Source organism: Atta cephalotes (assembly GCF_000143395.1).
Source record: "Atta cephalotes unplaced genomic scaffold scaffold00010, whole genome shotgun sequence".
Taxonomy (NCBI): domain Eukaryota; kingdom Metazoa; phylum Arthropoda; class Insecta; order Hymenoptera; family Formicidae; genus Atta; species Atta cephalotes.
In genome coordinates this window covers 785,661-802,275 of record NW_012130074.1, presented here as the reverse complement: position 1 = coordinate 802,275, position 16,615 = coordinate 785,661, and the positions used below count along the sequence as shown (strand labels likewise).

The 16,615-nt window shown below is 32.4% G+C and overlaps 2 protein-coding genes across 2 annotated transcripts in view; one reads left to right on the top strand and one right to left on the bottom strand.

Moving 5' to 3' along the window:
* Positions 1 to 10,448, top strand: part of LOC105627677 (V-type proton ATPase subunit H) — a 22,095-nt gene extending 11,647 nt beyond the window's left edge. The window contains exons 5-9 of the mRNA XM_012208956.1: positions 9,131 to 9,336; positions 9,434 to 9,518; positions 9,596 to 10,002; positions 10,078 to 10,191; positions 10,355 to 10,448. Of these exons, the coding sequence (XP_012064346.1) occupies positions 9,131 to 9,336; positions 9,434 to 9,518; positions 9,596 to 10,002; positions 10,078 to 10,191; positions 10,355 to 10,448 (906 nt within the window). The remainder of the gene's footprint in view (positions 1 to 9,130; positions 9,337 to 9,433; positions 9,519 to 9,595; positions 10,003 to 10,077; positions 10,192 to 10,354) is intronic.
* An 886-nt stretch (positions 10,449 to 11,334) lies between these two features.
* LOC105627676 (DNA-directed RNA polymerase I subunit RPA2) overlaps positions 11,335 to 16,615 on the bottom strand; it is a 44,929-nt gene continuing 39,648 nt past the window's right edge. The window contains exons 14-16 of the mRNA XM_012208955.1: positions 12,321 to 12,574; positions 11,697 to 11,861; positions 11,335 to 11,538 (exon numbers count right to left, since the gene is read on the bottom strand). Coding sequence (XP_012064345.1) covers positions 11,335 to 11,538; positions 11,697 to 11,861; positions 12,321 to 12,574 — 623 coding nt within the window. The remainder of the gene's footprint in view (positions 11,539 to 11,696; positions 11,862 to 12,320; positions 12,575 to 16,615) is intronic.

Below are 16,615 nucleotides of genomic sequence, written 5' to 3'. Positions count from 1 at the left end.
CTATATATATATATATATATATATATATATATATATATATATATATTTCTATTTTTTAACTCTTTGTCAAGATCCGCAATATACAAATTAAATAGGAGTGGACTGAGGACACAGTCCTAACTCCTCTTCTTATCTAGAAAATTCTTCTGTCAAACTTCTGCTTGTTCTGACCATAACCTTTGGGTTATATATATGAGGATCTCTGTGTCCTCATATATATATATACTTCAATCTCCTTATCAGTTGCTCCTTGATTCTACATCTCCTTAGTAACTCCCAGAATACATCTCTATCTACTCTGTCGAAAGCTGCCTTCAGATCCGCAAAGAAAGCATATATAAGCTTTCCTCTTCCTACCTTCTGTCTGCTTGTTCTTTTGAATTAGATGATTCAGTGCAAATATGTGATCCATCATCGACCTGCTTTTTCTGAATCCTGTTTGCGCCTTCGGGATTATGATTTTTTCTTCTCTATTCTTTTTCTTCCAATTTAATTCTTAGTATTTCCACATACCATTTGTACACTGTACACAATAACGATATCCCTCTATAATTTCCTACTGATTCTGTGTCTTCTCTCTTATATATATACATAATGGCACAATAATATTTTGCCTCCAATCTTCAAATATCTCTCCTTATCTCCAAACTTGTTCCAATAATTCTATCATGTCCTTCTGTAACGTACCTTCCGCATATTTCCATGCTTCCGAGATTTTATACCCTTCTTGTTCTTCTTTAGTGCCCCTCCTAATCTGGCCTTCTTCCTTTTTCTTTCACCTCCTGTCTTTCTTCTCTGTCTCTTGCCTCCATTTCCTCTTTTTCTTGTGCATTCATTTCATTATCGCTTAAAAAATTCATAAAATGTTGCCTCTATTTCTTTGTCTCAATGTTATTATTTCTTCATATCGTCTTACTTTTTTTTGTTTATAAATTTCCGTACATCTGCCTCTCTCTTCAAATATCTCAATTCCGTTTCCTCTTCTCTCTTTTTGCTTCTCCTTCAGCTCCTTAAATTTTTTTCTTTCTTCCATGTATTCTCTCTCATCTATTTTTTTTAATCTCCATCTGCTATATATTCTCTGTATTTCTCTCTTCTTCCTAGTACAATTTCTATCCCATTAATCCTTGTGTCCTAATTCAAATCTTTTGATTTTTACCTTTCTCTTGATCATCGCTCCATGCAATTTTTTTGATTCTCTACCTCTATTGTTACTCCTTTTTGATGCTTCACCAGCTAAGATTTCTATCTTTTCTTGATATTTTATTATGATCTGGTTCCATACAATTTTCTTTTATTCCTTGCTTTTTTTTCTTTGATTTCTGCCTCTCCTCTTCTCCTTCCATGTTAAGTAGCGGCATGTGATCCGAGTCCACCCTATCTCCTATCGCAAATTCCCTTACGTTTTCTCTTATATCTTTTCTCATATCTTTTCTCTTATATCTTTCATTTCAATCACATAGTCAATAATCGTATTACCTCTATAACTTACATAAGTATATTCCCCATTCTAATCTTCTTCCATCGATCTGTTTAAAATGTATCCTTTGTGCCCAATCTACCAACTCTTTTCTTCTGTTTCCTATCACTTTGTCTTTACTTCTCCTTTCTATTTTTTCTTCCCACTCAACACTTACTTCTTACATTAAAATCCCCATCTATTACTATTTCCTCCCCCCCATCTATTATTATTTCCATGTCCCCTAGAATTCTTTTTAATTTTTCTTCTAAATTTTTCCAGCTTCCCCTATTGTATACCGATATTATTACAATCTTCTTCTCTTCTATATCTATAATCGACATTGCTACTATTTCTTTATTTTTATATATCAAGTTCGATTTCTCTGCCTAGTTTTTCTTTACACCTATAAATCTCCCTATGGCCCTGCCTCTTTTCTTTTTTCTATGTGCGTATATACATTCCCATTTATGTGAATTAGGTAATTCCCCCTCAACTTTTTTCTACTCATTTCTTCCAGTCATATTTCACATAGCTTATGAAATCAAACTTGCCTATATAGTTTCAAAAATCTTTACTTTTATTACTTACACCAAGAACGGACACATATTATGATGAATAAATATTTTTTTCAAGATCATATTTTTTGAGATTTCAAGGTTACCTCCACATTTTGATAGAACTATATGATTTTTTTACATAATATGATTCTTCTAATTATTCTGTATATAAAAATATTAATATAAGGTAGAGATATCAAAGAATCAATAATTTATGAAATATTTTATATTTTATTATGACACATATTTACATAAAATGTTAAATAATTCGTAAACTATTAATTTTTTGATAATTGTATCTTAATAATACTTTTATGAACTGAATGAGATGAATCAATTTGTAGAAAGGAAACCCATAGTTGCTTTAAAAAATATGCATGCCAAATGATAATTTTTAAATAAGCACATTAACATTTTAATATGTGCCAATAAAGTATAAAATATTTAATATCTCGTAAACTATTGGTTTTTAATATCTCTACTTTAATGCTTTTATATGCAGAATATTTAGAGGAATCATATTGTGTAAAAAAATCATGTAATTCTATTTTAAAAAGTAGGGAAATGACCTTAAAATCTCAAAAAATATGACTGAAAAAAATTGTTTACTTATCATAATAATAATGCTTCTATAAATCGAATAACTTTCTCCTTTGGTATTTTCTCGTATCATTAAAAATAACGGAGATATTTTAAATGATCAAGTTAGAGGATATACTCTATATATACATAGGGTACTTGGAATTTAAATGTCAAAACTTCGGGAGTGTGTGTAGGGGATTGATAAACTAAGAAAAAAAATCCTATAGAAATATGTTCGTTTTTGCATCGTTTTGGAAATCGCAAAAAAGACAAAACGTAGTTTTCATTTTTGTACTTTCTCATTACTTATTCACATTGTATTTATTCACTTGTTTAATGTAGATATTGTTCAAAATATTGACTCTTGCAACAATGCAAGCATTGCATCTAATACGAACAGCTCGTATTGCAGCCAAGTTGATCTAATGATATTTGATGCACTGCAACTCCGATTCGATTTCTCAATTATTCTCTAGAGTTAATGGACGACGAATAAACTTCCTGCTTTAGGGATCTTCACACAAAGAAGTCTAATGATATCAAATCAGATGATCGAGGTGACCAAGATACTAGTAATTCATTCTGATGACTTTTGACAAGTAACTGACAATTTATAAAAGAAAGGCAGAATGTAAACAAACAAAAAAGTTCTCAAAACTAGAATTATTATTATTATTGTTTTCACGATTATTGCACGATTTCAGCAACGATAATATTTCAGAGCAAGAACGAAATAATTACGTTTTGTCTTTTTTGTCAATTTTTCCAAAACGAAGCAAAAAAGAAGCACATTTTTGTCATGAATTTTTTTACTTTTAATTTACTACATGCTCCTAAAGTTTTAACATTTAAATTCCAAACACCCTGTATATTAGAATATATACTTATATATATGTTTATATATATATATATATATATATATATATATATATATATATTTATAATGTATTTAAATATAGATATGATTTAAAATATAATTTAAATATATAGATATGATTTAAAATGTACTAATACAGACCATTTGTATTTAACTTTTGTAATCCATTTTTTTTCAAGTGAAAATGAATAAAATTTTCCTTTTGCACAGTTAGTCTCAAATGATCTCCAACCTTTTCTGTCGCTCGTTATTCATTAAAAAGTTATGAACAAAACAATTTTTATGAATAGTATATAATTTTCTCAAAGTACATATTTCAGCAGTATTTTCCCTTGAGTTTCATCTCATCTCCCACCTTGCCAAGGAGCGCACGATTTTCCATGCGAAACGAGTTTTACTCCATCCCTTCCCCCTGTTAAGGAGCGCATGACTTTCTACGCAAGGCGAGTTTCATTCCATTTCTTCCCTCCCCCTCCCCCCTATCAAAGGGCGCATGACCGATATGACTTTCCATGCGACTTTCACCCATAGAGCTTATATTATAGAAGGAGAATACGGACGTCGAGCTATGAGCAAAATTGAGAGACAGAAGTTCTATCCTCTTTTGGCACATGTACAGAAAGAAGAAAAGTTACTGCAGGACAGAAATATATCTTTTTATCCTTTTCTATCGAAAGAAGAAAAGTTTCTGAGCAGAATAGAAATATACATCTTCTATCTCTCAGTCTCTTACACGTTCCACTCATTGTTTGGATAGACCTTCGCATTCCCTCTCTAGTAGTATAAGCTCTATGCTTTCATCCCCTCCTCTTCAAGAGCACACGAATTTCCATGCGAAGCGACTTTCACCTATCTCTTCCTCTATTTCAAGAGCGCAATTTTCACCTCTATTTCTGCCAAGAGGCGCACGATTTTCCATGCGAAAGTCTATCCCCACTTCCCTCTATCAAAGAAAAATATTGCTGTATCTTGTGTTTGAAAATTACGTACTGTTCATAAAAATTGTTTTTTGTTCGTAACTTTTTAATGAGTAACGAGCGACGGAAAGGGTCAGTGACTTCGAGGATCTCCTTGAGGATCAAGATCAAGGTCAATTGGAGATCATTTAGAGCTATCTGTATAAAGAGAAAGTTTTACTATTGAAAAATGCATATATTTGTTTTACAGCCAAATAGTCTATGTTTAAGGACTGTAGTGTTAGTTGCTTTGTCTATTATTGTCCTGCCTTGGCATAATTGAAAACGTTTTTAACTGCATGTATTTAGTAATCTAAAGATGCGTATAAATATGAGCACACAGCACGTGCACGAACAGTTTGCGCGTACGAATGCTCGGAGACTTTTTTCGATGTCCATTCGTATTGTTCATGCGCGTAAAATTGTGCTCCAATCATTCGCCGGAATAAGTAGCAAAATGTCGTCAAGGGACAGTTGTAGCAGCTAAAGCGCATACATTGTAATACATACTATTTTGTGCATAAAATAAATATTTTTTCTAGTCATTGCTTTTTCTCTGCGAAAGGAGAGAAGTAAATTGCCAATTTTTTTTGTTTGCTGCTAATACATCTATATTCATGTTTTTCACAATTATTTGCCAAGTATCGACCTTTTTATTATTACTATGGAAGTGAAATGAGTGTTTAGAATCCCACAACATCGCACCGGTAACTTTTCATACTCGTCTATTAATTACTCTTTTATTAGAACCATTCTATGGTTTTGTTCACACACGGCATTTTCGTTCCTTAGACACGTCCACTGAGCGCCGCTTCGCACGAAAATCGTTTAATGCAGGAATCTGCAAAATGCTGAAATTGGACACAAGCACCCGCGGGCACCTGCGAATACCCGGCTATTGTGCATATCTACAGTCAACTTTATTCACAAATACTAACTTTATTTCGCAAATAATATCAAAATTGTAATCATCAATCATTTATGAATTAAGTGTTATTATTGTTATAAGAAACATTTATTCGAAACATACATTGTTATTATTTATATTATTTATGTTATCTAAATTTGTATAAAAGAATATTTTTTAATATTTCTGAAATATCTTTTGCATTATCATATCTACACAACACGAATGACTATTTTTCAATTTATAGTCGATTTTTCTCAGTCCGCTTACAGTCGACTATGACAAGTCAGTCGGCTGTTCCCAGTTAATTTAAAGTCAACTTTCAAATCTTATAGTCGATAGCAATTGCTTATATTATTTGCTGACTATTAATTGACTTCTGAAAGTCGACTAAAAGTCAACTAAGCACAATCGATTGTTAGTCAAACATGTTTTAGTCAACTACAATATAAGTCGGCGGCGCGAGTTCCGACTGCCGCCGCGTGAGGACCACGCAGCGGAGCATCAGCCCATATTTAAGATTAGTTCAATGCTACTTTTAGCTTACATTCCATTTTTTTTTGTTATTAGGATGATTGTAAAATATTTTTTAATTATCACAAATATCCTAAATAAGTTAACTTAAAAAAAATAGAACATTAACATTCAAAAATTGACTATTCGATAATTTGTCAATTTTTATTAACTCGATTAATAATAGTCGATTGTTTTCGAAACATTTGTCAACTATTAATCGATTATTAATCGATTCAGATCCTCTATTCTGTAACTGTCGGTAGGCATGTAAAACAGTTACAGACTAGAGACCCAGATTTGATTAAAAAGTCTCTTCTCCAGTCTACTTACAGTCGGCTTTCAGTTGACTTAGAATGTCGAATGTTAATTTTGTTTGACACATTCATCAAGTATTAGTTGACTATAAAGGGAGTATAAACTATTCATAGCTTCGCTGGCGAAGACTCTTCACTCCGCCGTAAACGAAACCAACAACGCTCTTCGAGTACAGCTCTCTGAGTCAACATTCGGGCTGACTTTGAAGTCGACTCTTGATTTCTCCACTCAATTTATATCGACTTTGTGTTGTTTATGTATAAAATGCCTATATACATTTTCTTTCTTTTTTACAATCGCTGTTCGATATAGAAAAATATTAAGAAAAATTGAAAAATTAAAACAATTTTTGCTTTGTTTTTAAATAAAACCTACAAGTTAAAGAAATGAAAAATTGTACATAATCGTATATAGAATGGGAAAAAAAGATCAACATTCTTGAATAACTCGGAAAATATAAGTTTTATAGAAAAATGTTTCAGACAAAAGTTGTAGCGCTTAAAAAGATATTTACTGATCTTATCAGTTTGACTTCGGGATGGCATTCTTGACCAAAGTCGAGTCATATCGATTTTTTAAAATGAAACATTCTATTTTTGATATCAGAATTTAATGGCTGTCAAGAGCTTTTCAAAACACTGTAATAAAAAAGTTATTTTTCATTAAGTTCTTTTCGAGTTATAAAGCTTAAAAGTTATAGTACCGCCGGCATTGGCAAGGTATCCGATCAACGGCTAAAACCTCTTAAATGTTATTCAGGATCATGTTCTGGTCAAACATAACATGGTCAAACTGATTATAAGATAAGATTAGTAAATAGATCTTTTTAAGATATTATTTTAAGATATAATTTTTGTCTAAAACATTTCTCTAGAAAACTTATATTTTCCGAGTTATTCAGAAGTATCGACTTTTTCCCCATTCTGTATAATATATAAAAAAATATATATAATTATATATAGAATATTATTTAATGTGACAATTTTATTTTTTCTGTACAAAAAATAAAATTGTGTCACATATAATATTCTATATATAATTATATATACTTTTCATTTATTATTGTATATGATTATGTACATTTTTTCTCATTTCTTTAATCTGTAGTTTTTATTTAAAAACAAAGCAAAAATTGTTCTTCTAATTCTTTTTCAATTCCTAATATTTTTCTAATATGTCAAACAGCGATTGTAAAAAAGAAAGAAAACACATACAGACATAATACAAAAGAATTTTATACATAATATAAAAGAATTTCAAACTATGTAAAAATTATTTTTCTAATTATTTGTTTAATTATCTTATTTTTTTTATTACATATGAATTTTTTTTATTTACATATGAACCGAAATTATACAAGAGAAAGAAAATGCATCTTCCATGTGACACAATTTTGTTATTTTTCTTCATATCATTTATTGCTCAAAGACGTTCAATTTATTGCCCAGCGCGTTCAACTACTGCCAACGAGCAGTTGGGCAGTGGGCGCCCGTGAGTAGTGCCCATCTGCTTGGTTTAATGTATCGACAAGTGACGGATCGCGCAAGCTGTTTGTGCGCGCAAAAATGTTCACGTCTGCACGCACCTTTACACTTGACACGGTTTCTTTAAAAATAATCATGCATCTCTTTCACATTTATATTTAATGAAAATTTAACTTAAAATTTAATTTAATATTTAACAATTTAAGAATTTAATGCTTTCTTTACGATACTAACACTAATTTAAAATTATAATTTTATATACTTTATATAATTTAATTGATATTATTTATGATATTGCTGTTTTATGAAATTAATTAAATATTTCCTTTATAACATACTAATCCGATGGATTGTGGCAATCCGGAGATTATTAAAATTTACGTAATAAAAGTCTGGAAAATTGATAGAGTCGTAAATTAAATATAAGCATAACTAACCAAATAAAACGGTAAATTGTCTTGCGACTGACAACTAGATATTTTGTTTCCCGTGTTCAAGCTTCAAATATGAGCATTTTAAATTACAATAGAATTTGTAACAGATAAAATGAAATGAGAGATGGGATTTTAGTTCGATGCTCTTCAGGATCGTACAGACTTGCATGCGGGACTAGAACAAGATACTACTGTGGAGCAGGCCAAGGAGGCCAATGAACTGCACGAATTGTTCAATCCGGTTGGTTTTTTAACGACTAATCACAGTAGTATTATTTATTACTCTAAACGAATTGACATGACGTATGTTTTTTAAATTACATTCTGTCAACAAGCGAGTCACTAATATTCGTCGAAATGTTTAATATCTCGCACTTATTATTCTAAACGAATTGTGAAGTACATTTTTTAAATCACATTCTGCCAATAAACGAGCCACTAATAATTCATCGGAACATTTAATAATGTTCTGCGTACAAAAGTATCTCTTACATTTAGGGTTGGTGAAAGTTTGATAATGGCTGTGTTCAGCAGAAAAAGCAGTTTTGCAACTGTTGCAAAATTTTTCAAAACATGATCGATTATACGTTTAGATTTATAAGAAACCAAAAGCAAGAACCAATCGTATTGAAAAATTTTATAACAGTTGCAAAGCTGCTTTCTTTATTGAACGCAGCCAATATTTGAATAAAGTTTGAAAATACAGATATGCATGATTTATGCTTTAAGAGTCTATTTTATGTGAATGTTACGTTTACAAATGCGAATTCCTTAAAACCTTAAACTAATTTTGAAACTTACAAAATCTACTTTTTTTCTCAATAAATGTTAAATCTTTTTTTTTTCTTTAAAATAAAATTATTTTACAATCGTACTTTTGCATGTAGCAACATTTATTAAACGCTTACTTTTTAAATTGAAGGAAAATTCACTGTCTTTGTTTCTTATCTTGTATTTTTGTAAAGAAAAACTTATAGAGTATATATTATTAATAATATATACAATATATGTATATATTATTTTTATTTTATTTTATTTAGAACAATGAGTACATTCAATCAGTGGCACGATGTTTACAAATGATGCTTCGTATAGACGAATATCGCTTTGCATTTGTGTCTGTCGATGGAATTTCGACTCTTCTCAGCGTTCTGTCTGGCAGAGTAAACTTCCAAGTACAATATCAACTTATTTTTTGTTTGTGGGTACTTACTTTCAATCCTCTCTTGGCAGAAAAAATGAATAAGTGAGTAGCATATCCTTTGTTTCCAGTTGTTTTACTAAAAATGCTCTAATAGATCATATTCAATTATTATTATGTTGTCTTACATGATACATTGTAGATTCAATGTCATACCCATTCTTGCTGATATACTCAGCGACTCAGTCAAAGAAAAAGTAACACGTATTATACTTGCAGTGTTTAGAGTAAGTTGGGATGTGTTATAGAGTAAAAAAATAGTTAATTTTAATTATCTCAAAGTTGGTATTTTTTTTATTAACAGAATTTGATTGAGAAAGTAGAAGATGGACAAGTAGCTAAGGAACATTGCATCGCTATGGTACAATGCAAGGTGTTGAAACAGCTTTCGATATTATGTCAACGAAAGTTTGATGACGAGGACATCACTGATGATATCGAGTTCCTCAATGACAAACTGCAAGCATCTGTGCAGGATCTAAGTTCATTCGATGAATATTCGACGGAAGTAAAATCTGGTCGTCTAGAATGGTCTCCTGTTCACAAATCGGGCAAATTCTGGCGTGAGAACGCTAATCGTCTTAACGAAAAGAATTACGAACTCTTGCGAATTCTGGTTCACCTATTAGAAACTAGTAAAGACCCGCTTGTTCTCAGCGTGACTAGTTTCGATATTGGCGAATACGTGCGCCATTATCCACGTGGCAAGCAGTATGTTTAACTTATAGAAATATCATGTTAAATTCTATCTACAATTATAATTTATTAAAATATTGTTTATTTTAGCATAATTGAACAACTTGGTGGAAAACAGCGCGTAATGCAACTTCTTGGACACGAAGATCCTAATGTTAGATACGAGGCTCTTCTTGCAGTACAAAAACTTATGGTACATAATTGGTAAGTTACAGAATTTAAAAAATTTTACTCATCTTTTATTATTTCATGTATATATCTAAAACAATTATTTTCAATACTGGTAGTATATCGGAACATGATCTATATATTTTTTAATTTAATTATAATTTTGTAAATATTTCTCAAATTTATGTTTATTATCTAGGGAGTATCTTGGAAAGCAATTAGAGAAAGAACAGACAGGTGCATCTGGAGCATCTACTAACAAACCTGGAGTACAAGTGCCAGCGAAAGCTTGAATATTCAATTTGCAACTTGCAAATTTTCTGATTTCGAAAAGTTTCGAGAGTATTATATAGTTCGCATGATATAATTATCATCTGCTTATTGTAAATTATATAAAATTCAAGATACATATATTCCCTTCCATTCTATATTATTGTAAAAAAAAGAGAAGATATATAACTAAGTCCATCTTTTTTGTGCAAGTTAAGGCTCCTGAATAGTCATCACAATATATTGAATCATGACATCAGAAACGAGAAATGACAGGTTAATTTTTATTACGTGCCATTTATAAATAAAAAAAATTTATAAATAAAGAAAATTTAGATAATACAAAATAACGAGATTGCTTTAAAACATTTGTAAAAAACTATGCTTATCCTCCTTAACAGTCAATAAATAATCGTAAAAAGTGATAAAAGGCACATTAAGTACTTTTATTCAATGCGCATACGTAGCTTATTTTCACTTACACGTGCCTTTTATCACTTTTTACTGACTGTTAAGAAGGATAAGCATAGTTTTCATCCATTTATAATTTATAAATATTTTAAAGCAATCTCATCATTTTGTTTTATCCAAATTGTCTTTATTTATAAATAGCATATAATAAAAATTAACGTATCATTTCTCGCTTCTGACGTCACGATTCAATGTGGCTATGGTGATTACTCAAGCGTCTTAATTTTTGTAATAAACTATTGATCGAATGTATATATAGATCTTTTATGTCGCGAATATGAAATAAATATAAAACATCGGTGTAATAAACTTTATCGTGTAATATCTTAGTCTTATGAAAAGAATTTGTTCTCTGGAATTTTAGAAAAAGAAAAAAATAAAATTTTATTCTGTTGAGAAAAACTGTATACGCATATTTCGTACAGACATGTTTTCATGTTACACTTGCCTAAATTTCAATTTAATGTTTATATTGCAGGACGCTAGTTGTATTACAAGAAATTTAAAGATATATGGTATCTCGATTTCGTCTACAGTATCTTCTTCACCACATAAACGACATCTTTTATCATCCTCATCACTTCTATTTGTCACTGTTAATTCTGATCCAAGTAAAGAGCCGCATTTATGACATGCTAAAGTCTGCAAATAAATAATATTTATCATAAATATTTTAATCAGATATTTGTGATTAAATAATCAGATCTGATATATGATTAAATCATGTGTACATAATGCTTAATGAGTATATTAGCATATTTAAAAAAAAGAATATAAAAAAATTATATCTTGTTGCTTACTGTTATTTTATCAGAACAATGAAAGAGACGATCTTGAAGAAGATATGAGCAACCATGAGAAATCAAAGCGTCTCGTTCCATCTCTCCAAATCGAATACCACCACCACGCCGACGACCTTTAATAGGTTGCCTCGTTAACATATCAATCGGTCCGGTACTTCTCACCTGAAAATGAGATATGTTTAGCCCATTTCTATTATAATTTAAAAAACAAAGTAGCTCACTATCGAACTATGTATATTAAAAATAGATTTAAAAAAACAAATAAGACAAAAAATAAATCAGCCAAATGGGAATTGCAATCAAAATGTAAATACACAAAAAAGCAATATAAATATAAAATAAAAAAGGAATGTGAAAAATCCTTTAAATAAGAAGTACCGACCAATTCAATCAAAATTGGATATTGAAATAATAATTCTATATGTAATTTACGTGTATATTAAATATATTTACTTCAGATATATATGACTGCACGCAGATTATATTTTCGAAAGTAATAATTATGTCCAATGTCTAAGTTTAACCATAGCGTTTCTTAATTAATTTATTTATATGTCAGTCTTATTTCCAATGTATTATGAAAAATTCTGTTCTCATTAAATGTCAATATAAATTAACTACCTGCCACTTGTCAGAGACCATGTGTCGCAATCTTTGGTAATGCACAATGCCAAAGAAGATACTGGCGTTCATCTCACATCCATAAATGCCTGAATACATTCTTTCAGTTCCGTAATAATTATAACCACCAAGTTCTAATAATTTCCCAAAGTAGTCCACAGCTGTATTCTCTTCGTCAAATCTAAAGGGCGTGGCATCGTGTACCAATCCATGTAAAGCCGCCGATTTTCCAGCCATCACTTCAATCATCATAGCTATGAAAAACAATTATCGCTTTATTGCAAAGCCGTTAATATCTAAATTACATTTTCTTAGTAATTTATTATAAAAAATTAATATTTAATATTGCCTATCCAAATACTTACGTTAAGAACATCTAATTGAAAATCATCAATTCATCATTGTTATATTATTCTATTAGGAGTGTGATTTAGTTTTGAAAATTTTGCAAGAAATGACATTAATGTCAGTGTTATTGAAGATATTCCAAAACTGTTTCTTAATACTTTAGGGCATATAAAAAAAATTTAATCAGTAAAACATATGGGAAGGTTGAACACCTAATGGAATCGGGAGCTAGTATCTTAATTCGCAGTTGGACAAGTCTTGTATTGCGCTTCCATGATTAAAATTTACTCGGCTAACAATGGCTGCTGTAAAGGCAACTCTGCCTGCAAAAATGTTGCTAATATATTCCAAAGAAAAAACCCTATAATGCATAAGCTATTCATATAACTGTTTTTTTATTTACGATAGAGAATTTACTTTGGGATGCCCCTCGTAGTCCCGATGGAATTCTTCAATCTTTTTCCTCTTTCGTCTGTTACGCAAAATAAATTAAAAACAAAATCAGCACTACTCATCTTGAATTTCACTTTCTGACGATTTATATATAAAATAGTTAATAATAATATAATAATAATGTCGTCAAGTAAATTGTAAATTTTTCTTTTTTGTGTAAAGTTAGTTTGTAATAATAATTCTGTTTATGTGTAACCTTTTTTTTATTTTTTGTAATTGTATTATAATTATATTATAATTCTAAATTGAACCTTGTAATGCATTAAATTTAGATTAGTAATGTTTAGTAATAATAAACGATGTTATTAAATTTTTATCTCTCTCATTCTCTAAATTTTAAAATCCTGAGACTTCGTAGTCGTTAGCTTTGCCTTTTCAAGGATCGCACGTTGTCTAGTCCCAGGTTAAAATGATTAGATTCCTTGATTCGAAATTTGACCGACGATCGCACCGCTTGTAGGAAACAAGTGTCATAGCGGCCTTGCAGGACATTGACCTATATTCCGAGACGAGCACAAAGAAGTTCGACTCGCGGTATTCGCCTCTGTGCAGACAAGAGTCTGACCTGCGAGACAAGAGTCTGACTGTCCTTCCAAGTATCCATTCTCGCGTACCATTTCCGCTCCTTTTCACTCCAATAAGATCATAAATTTAAAATTTTCAATTTAAAATTTTCATTTGCTAATAGTATGATTACTTTATGCGCGTAGAGATGATTTGCGGAGTTCCTCAAGATCCTTGGACTGATCCTATGGAACATCGGATGTTAATCTCGATCTTAAGACACGCTTTGCAGATCGGGTGCTCGGTACTCTATTACGCCGATAACATGTAGTGAAGGAACCCTCTTTTGAGAGACCTCTGATTTAGGCAAAGTTTGGGATGGTCTCTGTTATCAAGTCGGATCCATCGAACAGTTGATCCTAAGAGTCTCCATCAACAAGACACAGTAGCGGCGGGCAGGATGTCGCAAGGATCTCTATGGAGCGATGGTCTCGGTAAGGTCCACCGAGAAATATCTAGAACTTGTTCTGGACTCTCGGTGGACCTTTCGAGACCACTTTCGCCTTCTCCTATCAAAGAGTAGATCGATAGCCGTGGCGTTGAGCAGGTTGACTGCCAACATTAGCGGACCCGACGAATGTCGTCGTTGGGCCGCCATCGTGCCGTCGATCATCTTTTATGGGGCCTCTGTTTGGGCGCAGATAGCTATGGATGATCGGGTCATTTGCAAGGATATGGCGCGGCTGCAGCGGCAATTCATGCTTAAAGTTATAAGAGGATATAGGATCATACGAGGCAGTAGCGCTTACTTACGAGAATCCTTTTTAAATTATTCGTGAACCGCTGCAGGCGTATCTACCTACGTAGGCAGAACATCTTGCAGCGGGACGGGATAATAGCGCCGAGAATCCTGATTCTCATTTGCGAAAATGAAGAGAGATTCATGGCGCGATGGAGGCAGCAGTTGCGAGTTCCCTCCCGATGCGCCCGGGTTCGTTACAAGAGATGCTCTGATGGGCAGACTGGAAGAGGATGGGAAGAGCATATGGTGACTTTATCTTCCGCATGATTCAGATCTTGACGGGATATGGTTGTTTTGAAACTTATCTCTGTGAAATAAATAGGACGGGATTCCGGAATCCCCGATTTGTGCCCATTGTAGGGCGGCGATGAACTGGGGAGGCACACTCTCCTGTATTGTCCCATCTAGACGGCAGAACGGGGAGGGAGGGGTGCTCTTCCATAAACTAGAGCTAGATATGGATTTGGAGAGAATATGGCGGTGGAATATATGGAGACCATTATGGGCTCTCTCTCCTAAAATAGACGGCCGCAATGTATTGCGAGACCGTCATGACGAGGAAAAAAGAGGCAGAACGAGCGCATCAAAATGAGACTCGAAGATGGGCCCTGCCTGCTCCGGCTCCCTGATTTAAGCGAACGTATATATATTATATATAGTTTTTGTAAATACAATCGAACCTCCGTAAAAGTCGTGACTTAACCTTCCCTCCATATAGTAATCGAGCATATGCTAGCGCATTTGTTTACTTTTACGGAGATCGATCAGTCCCGAGAAATTGCTTTTATAGAGGTTCGACTGTAGTTGTATTTATATCTTAGCGTTTATAAGTAGTTCAGTAACCCGTAAGCGATGGAAGCATAATTCTAAAGGCACAGAGGATGCGTCCTGACGTAATACCGATAGGTGATTCTAGGGCGTCTTCTCGCATATATCAAGGACGCAGTACTTTTCAGGGGGAGTTTTTAGTAAATAGACGGCCGAGTAGGTATATCTTGCGCCTTATGCGCGGATCATAACTCGGTCGAATCCTGCATACCAACGAACCGTCAACGGATGTCTTCCCCTCTTCAGATACAAATTCTGTTCTTAAGGACCCGGTTAGAATTGCCTGAGAGTCTTCCCGGAGAGAGACTTTGTGAAGATTTTCTCTTCCTACGCAAAACAAAATATAAGCAATAAGCTTGACCAATCACAGTAGAATTCGTAAGATCATAAAATAAATAGCAACCCAACATGTTGATTTCTGTACTGCTTACGTGTTAGGGTATATCCTCACAAACTTGAATAGCCACATAAACGTGCATAAAGCAAATTATCCAATTGCATTTCTTCTATAAAGACATACGTAAAATGTGATTGGATAATTTAATTTCTTTATGCATATGTTTATGCGGCTATGCAAGTGTTCGTGTAGACATATGGCCGCAGCACAGACTCTTGCATAACATATAATGCATAGTGCATAAGGGAATCAACCAATCGAAATTCTTCTTTTCCATAGAATGGAAGGAGAGGAAAGATTCTGATTGATTGACAATATCCTTATTGCCTTAAATTTTTGTGTGCCATGGACCTTACTATTACTCCATATTTACTCATTTACTAACAATAGACGCAGTAAACATCGTGTTTATACCATTTAAAAAATGGATTTTTCTAAAGAGCATTTTCGATATGTATTGCTTTTGTTTTTTAATCAGAAGAAAACGATGGCTGAAAATCATAGAATTCTGATAGAAACTTATGGTAATATTGTTCCATCAATCAAGACATGTGAATATTGATTCAGACGACAATTAAAAAATGATTTTAATGACAAAGATTGCTCGGGACAATCAAAAAATACAAGTGCAGATTTGCAAGCATTATTAGACGAAAATTCAGCACAATCCACCTCAGAATTTGTCAGAGAATTAAATGTTGATCATATAATATAATTACTAAACATTTACATGATATGGAAAAAATTCAAAAAAGGAAAATGGGTTCCACATCAATTATTGGAAAATGCCATTGCGAACCGATTGAACATTCGCATTTCATTGATTGTCAAACAAAAAAGAAGAGTTTTTGAGTAAATATGTAAATAACGAGAGCTCCCTCCCCTCAATAATCTTAACCTTGATATATGTATCAAGATTATGATGAGTACCCTGAAGAAGTTTTAACCGTCGGACGTTACTTG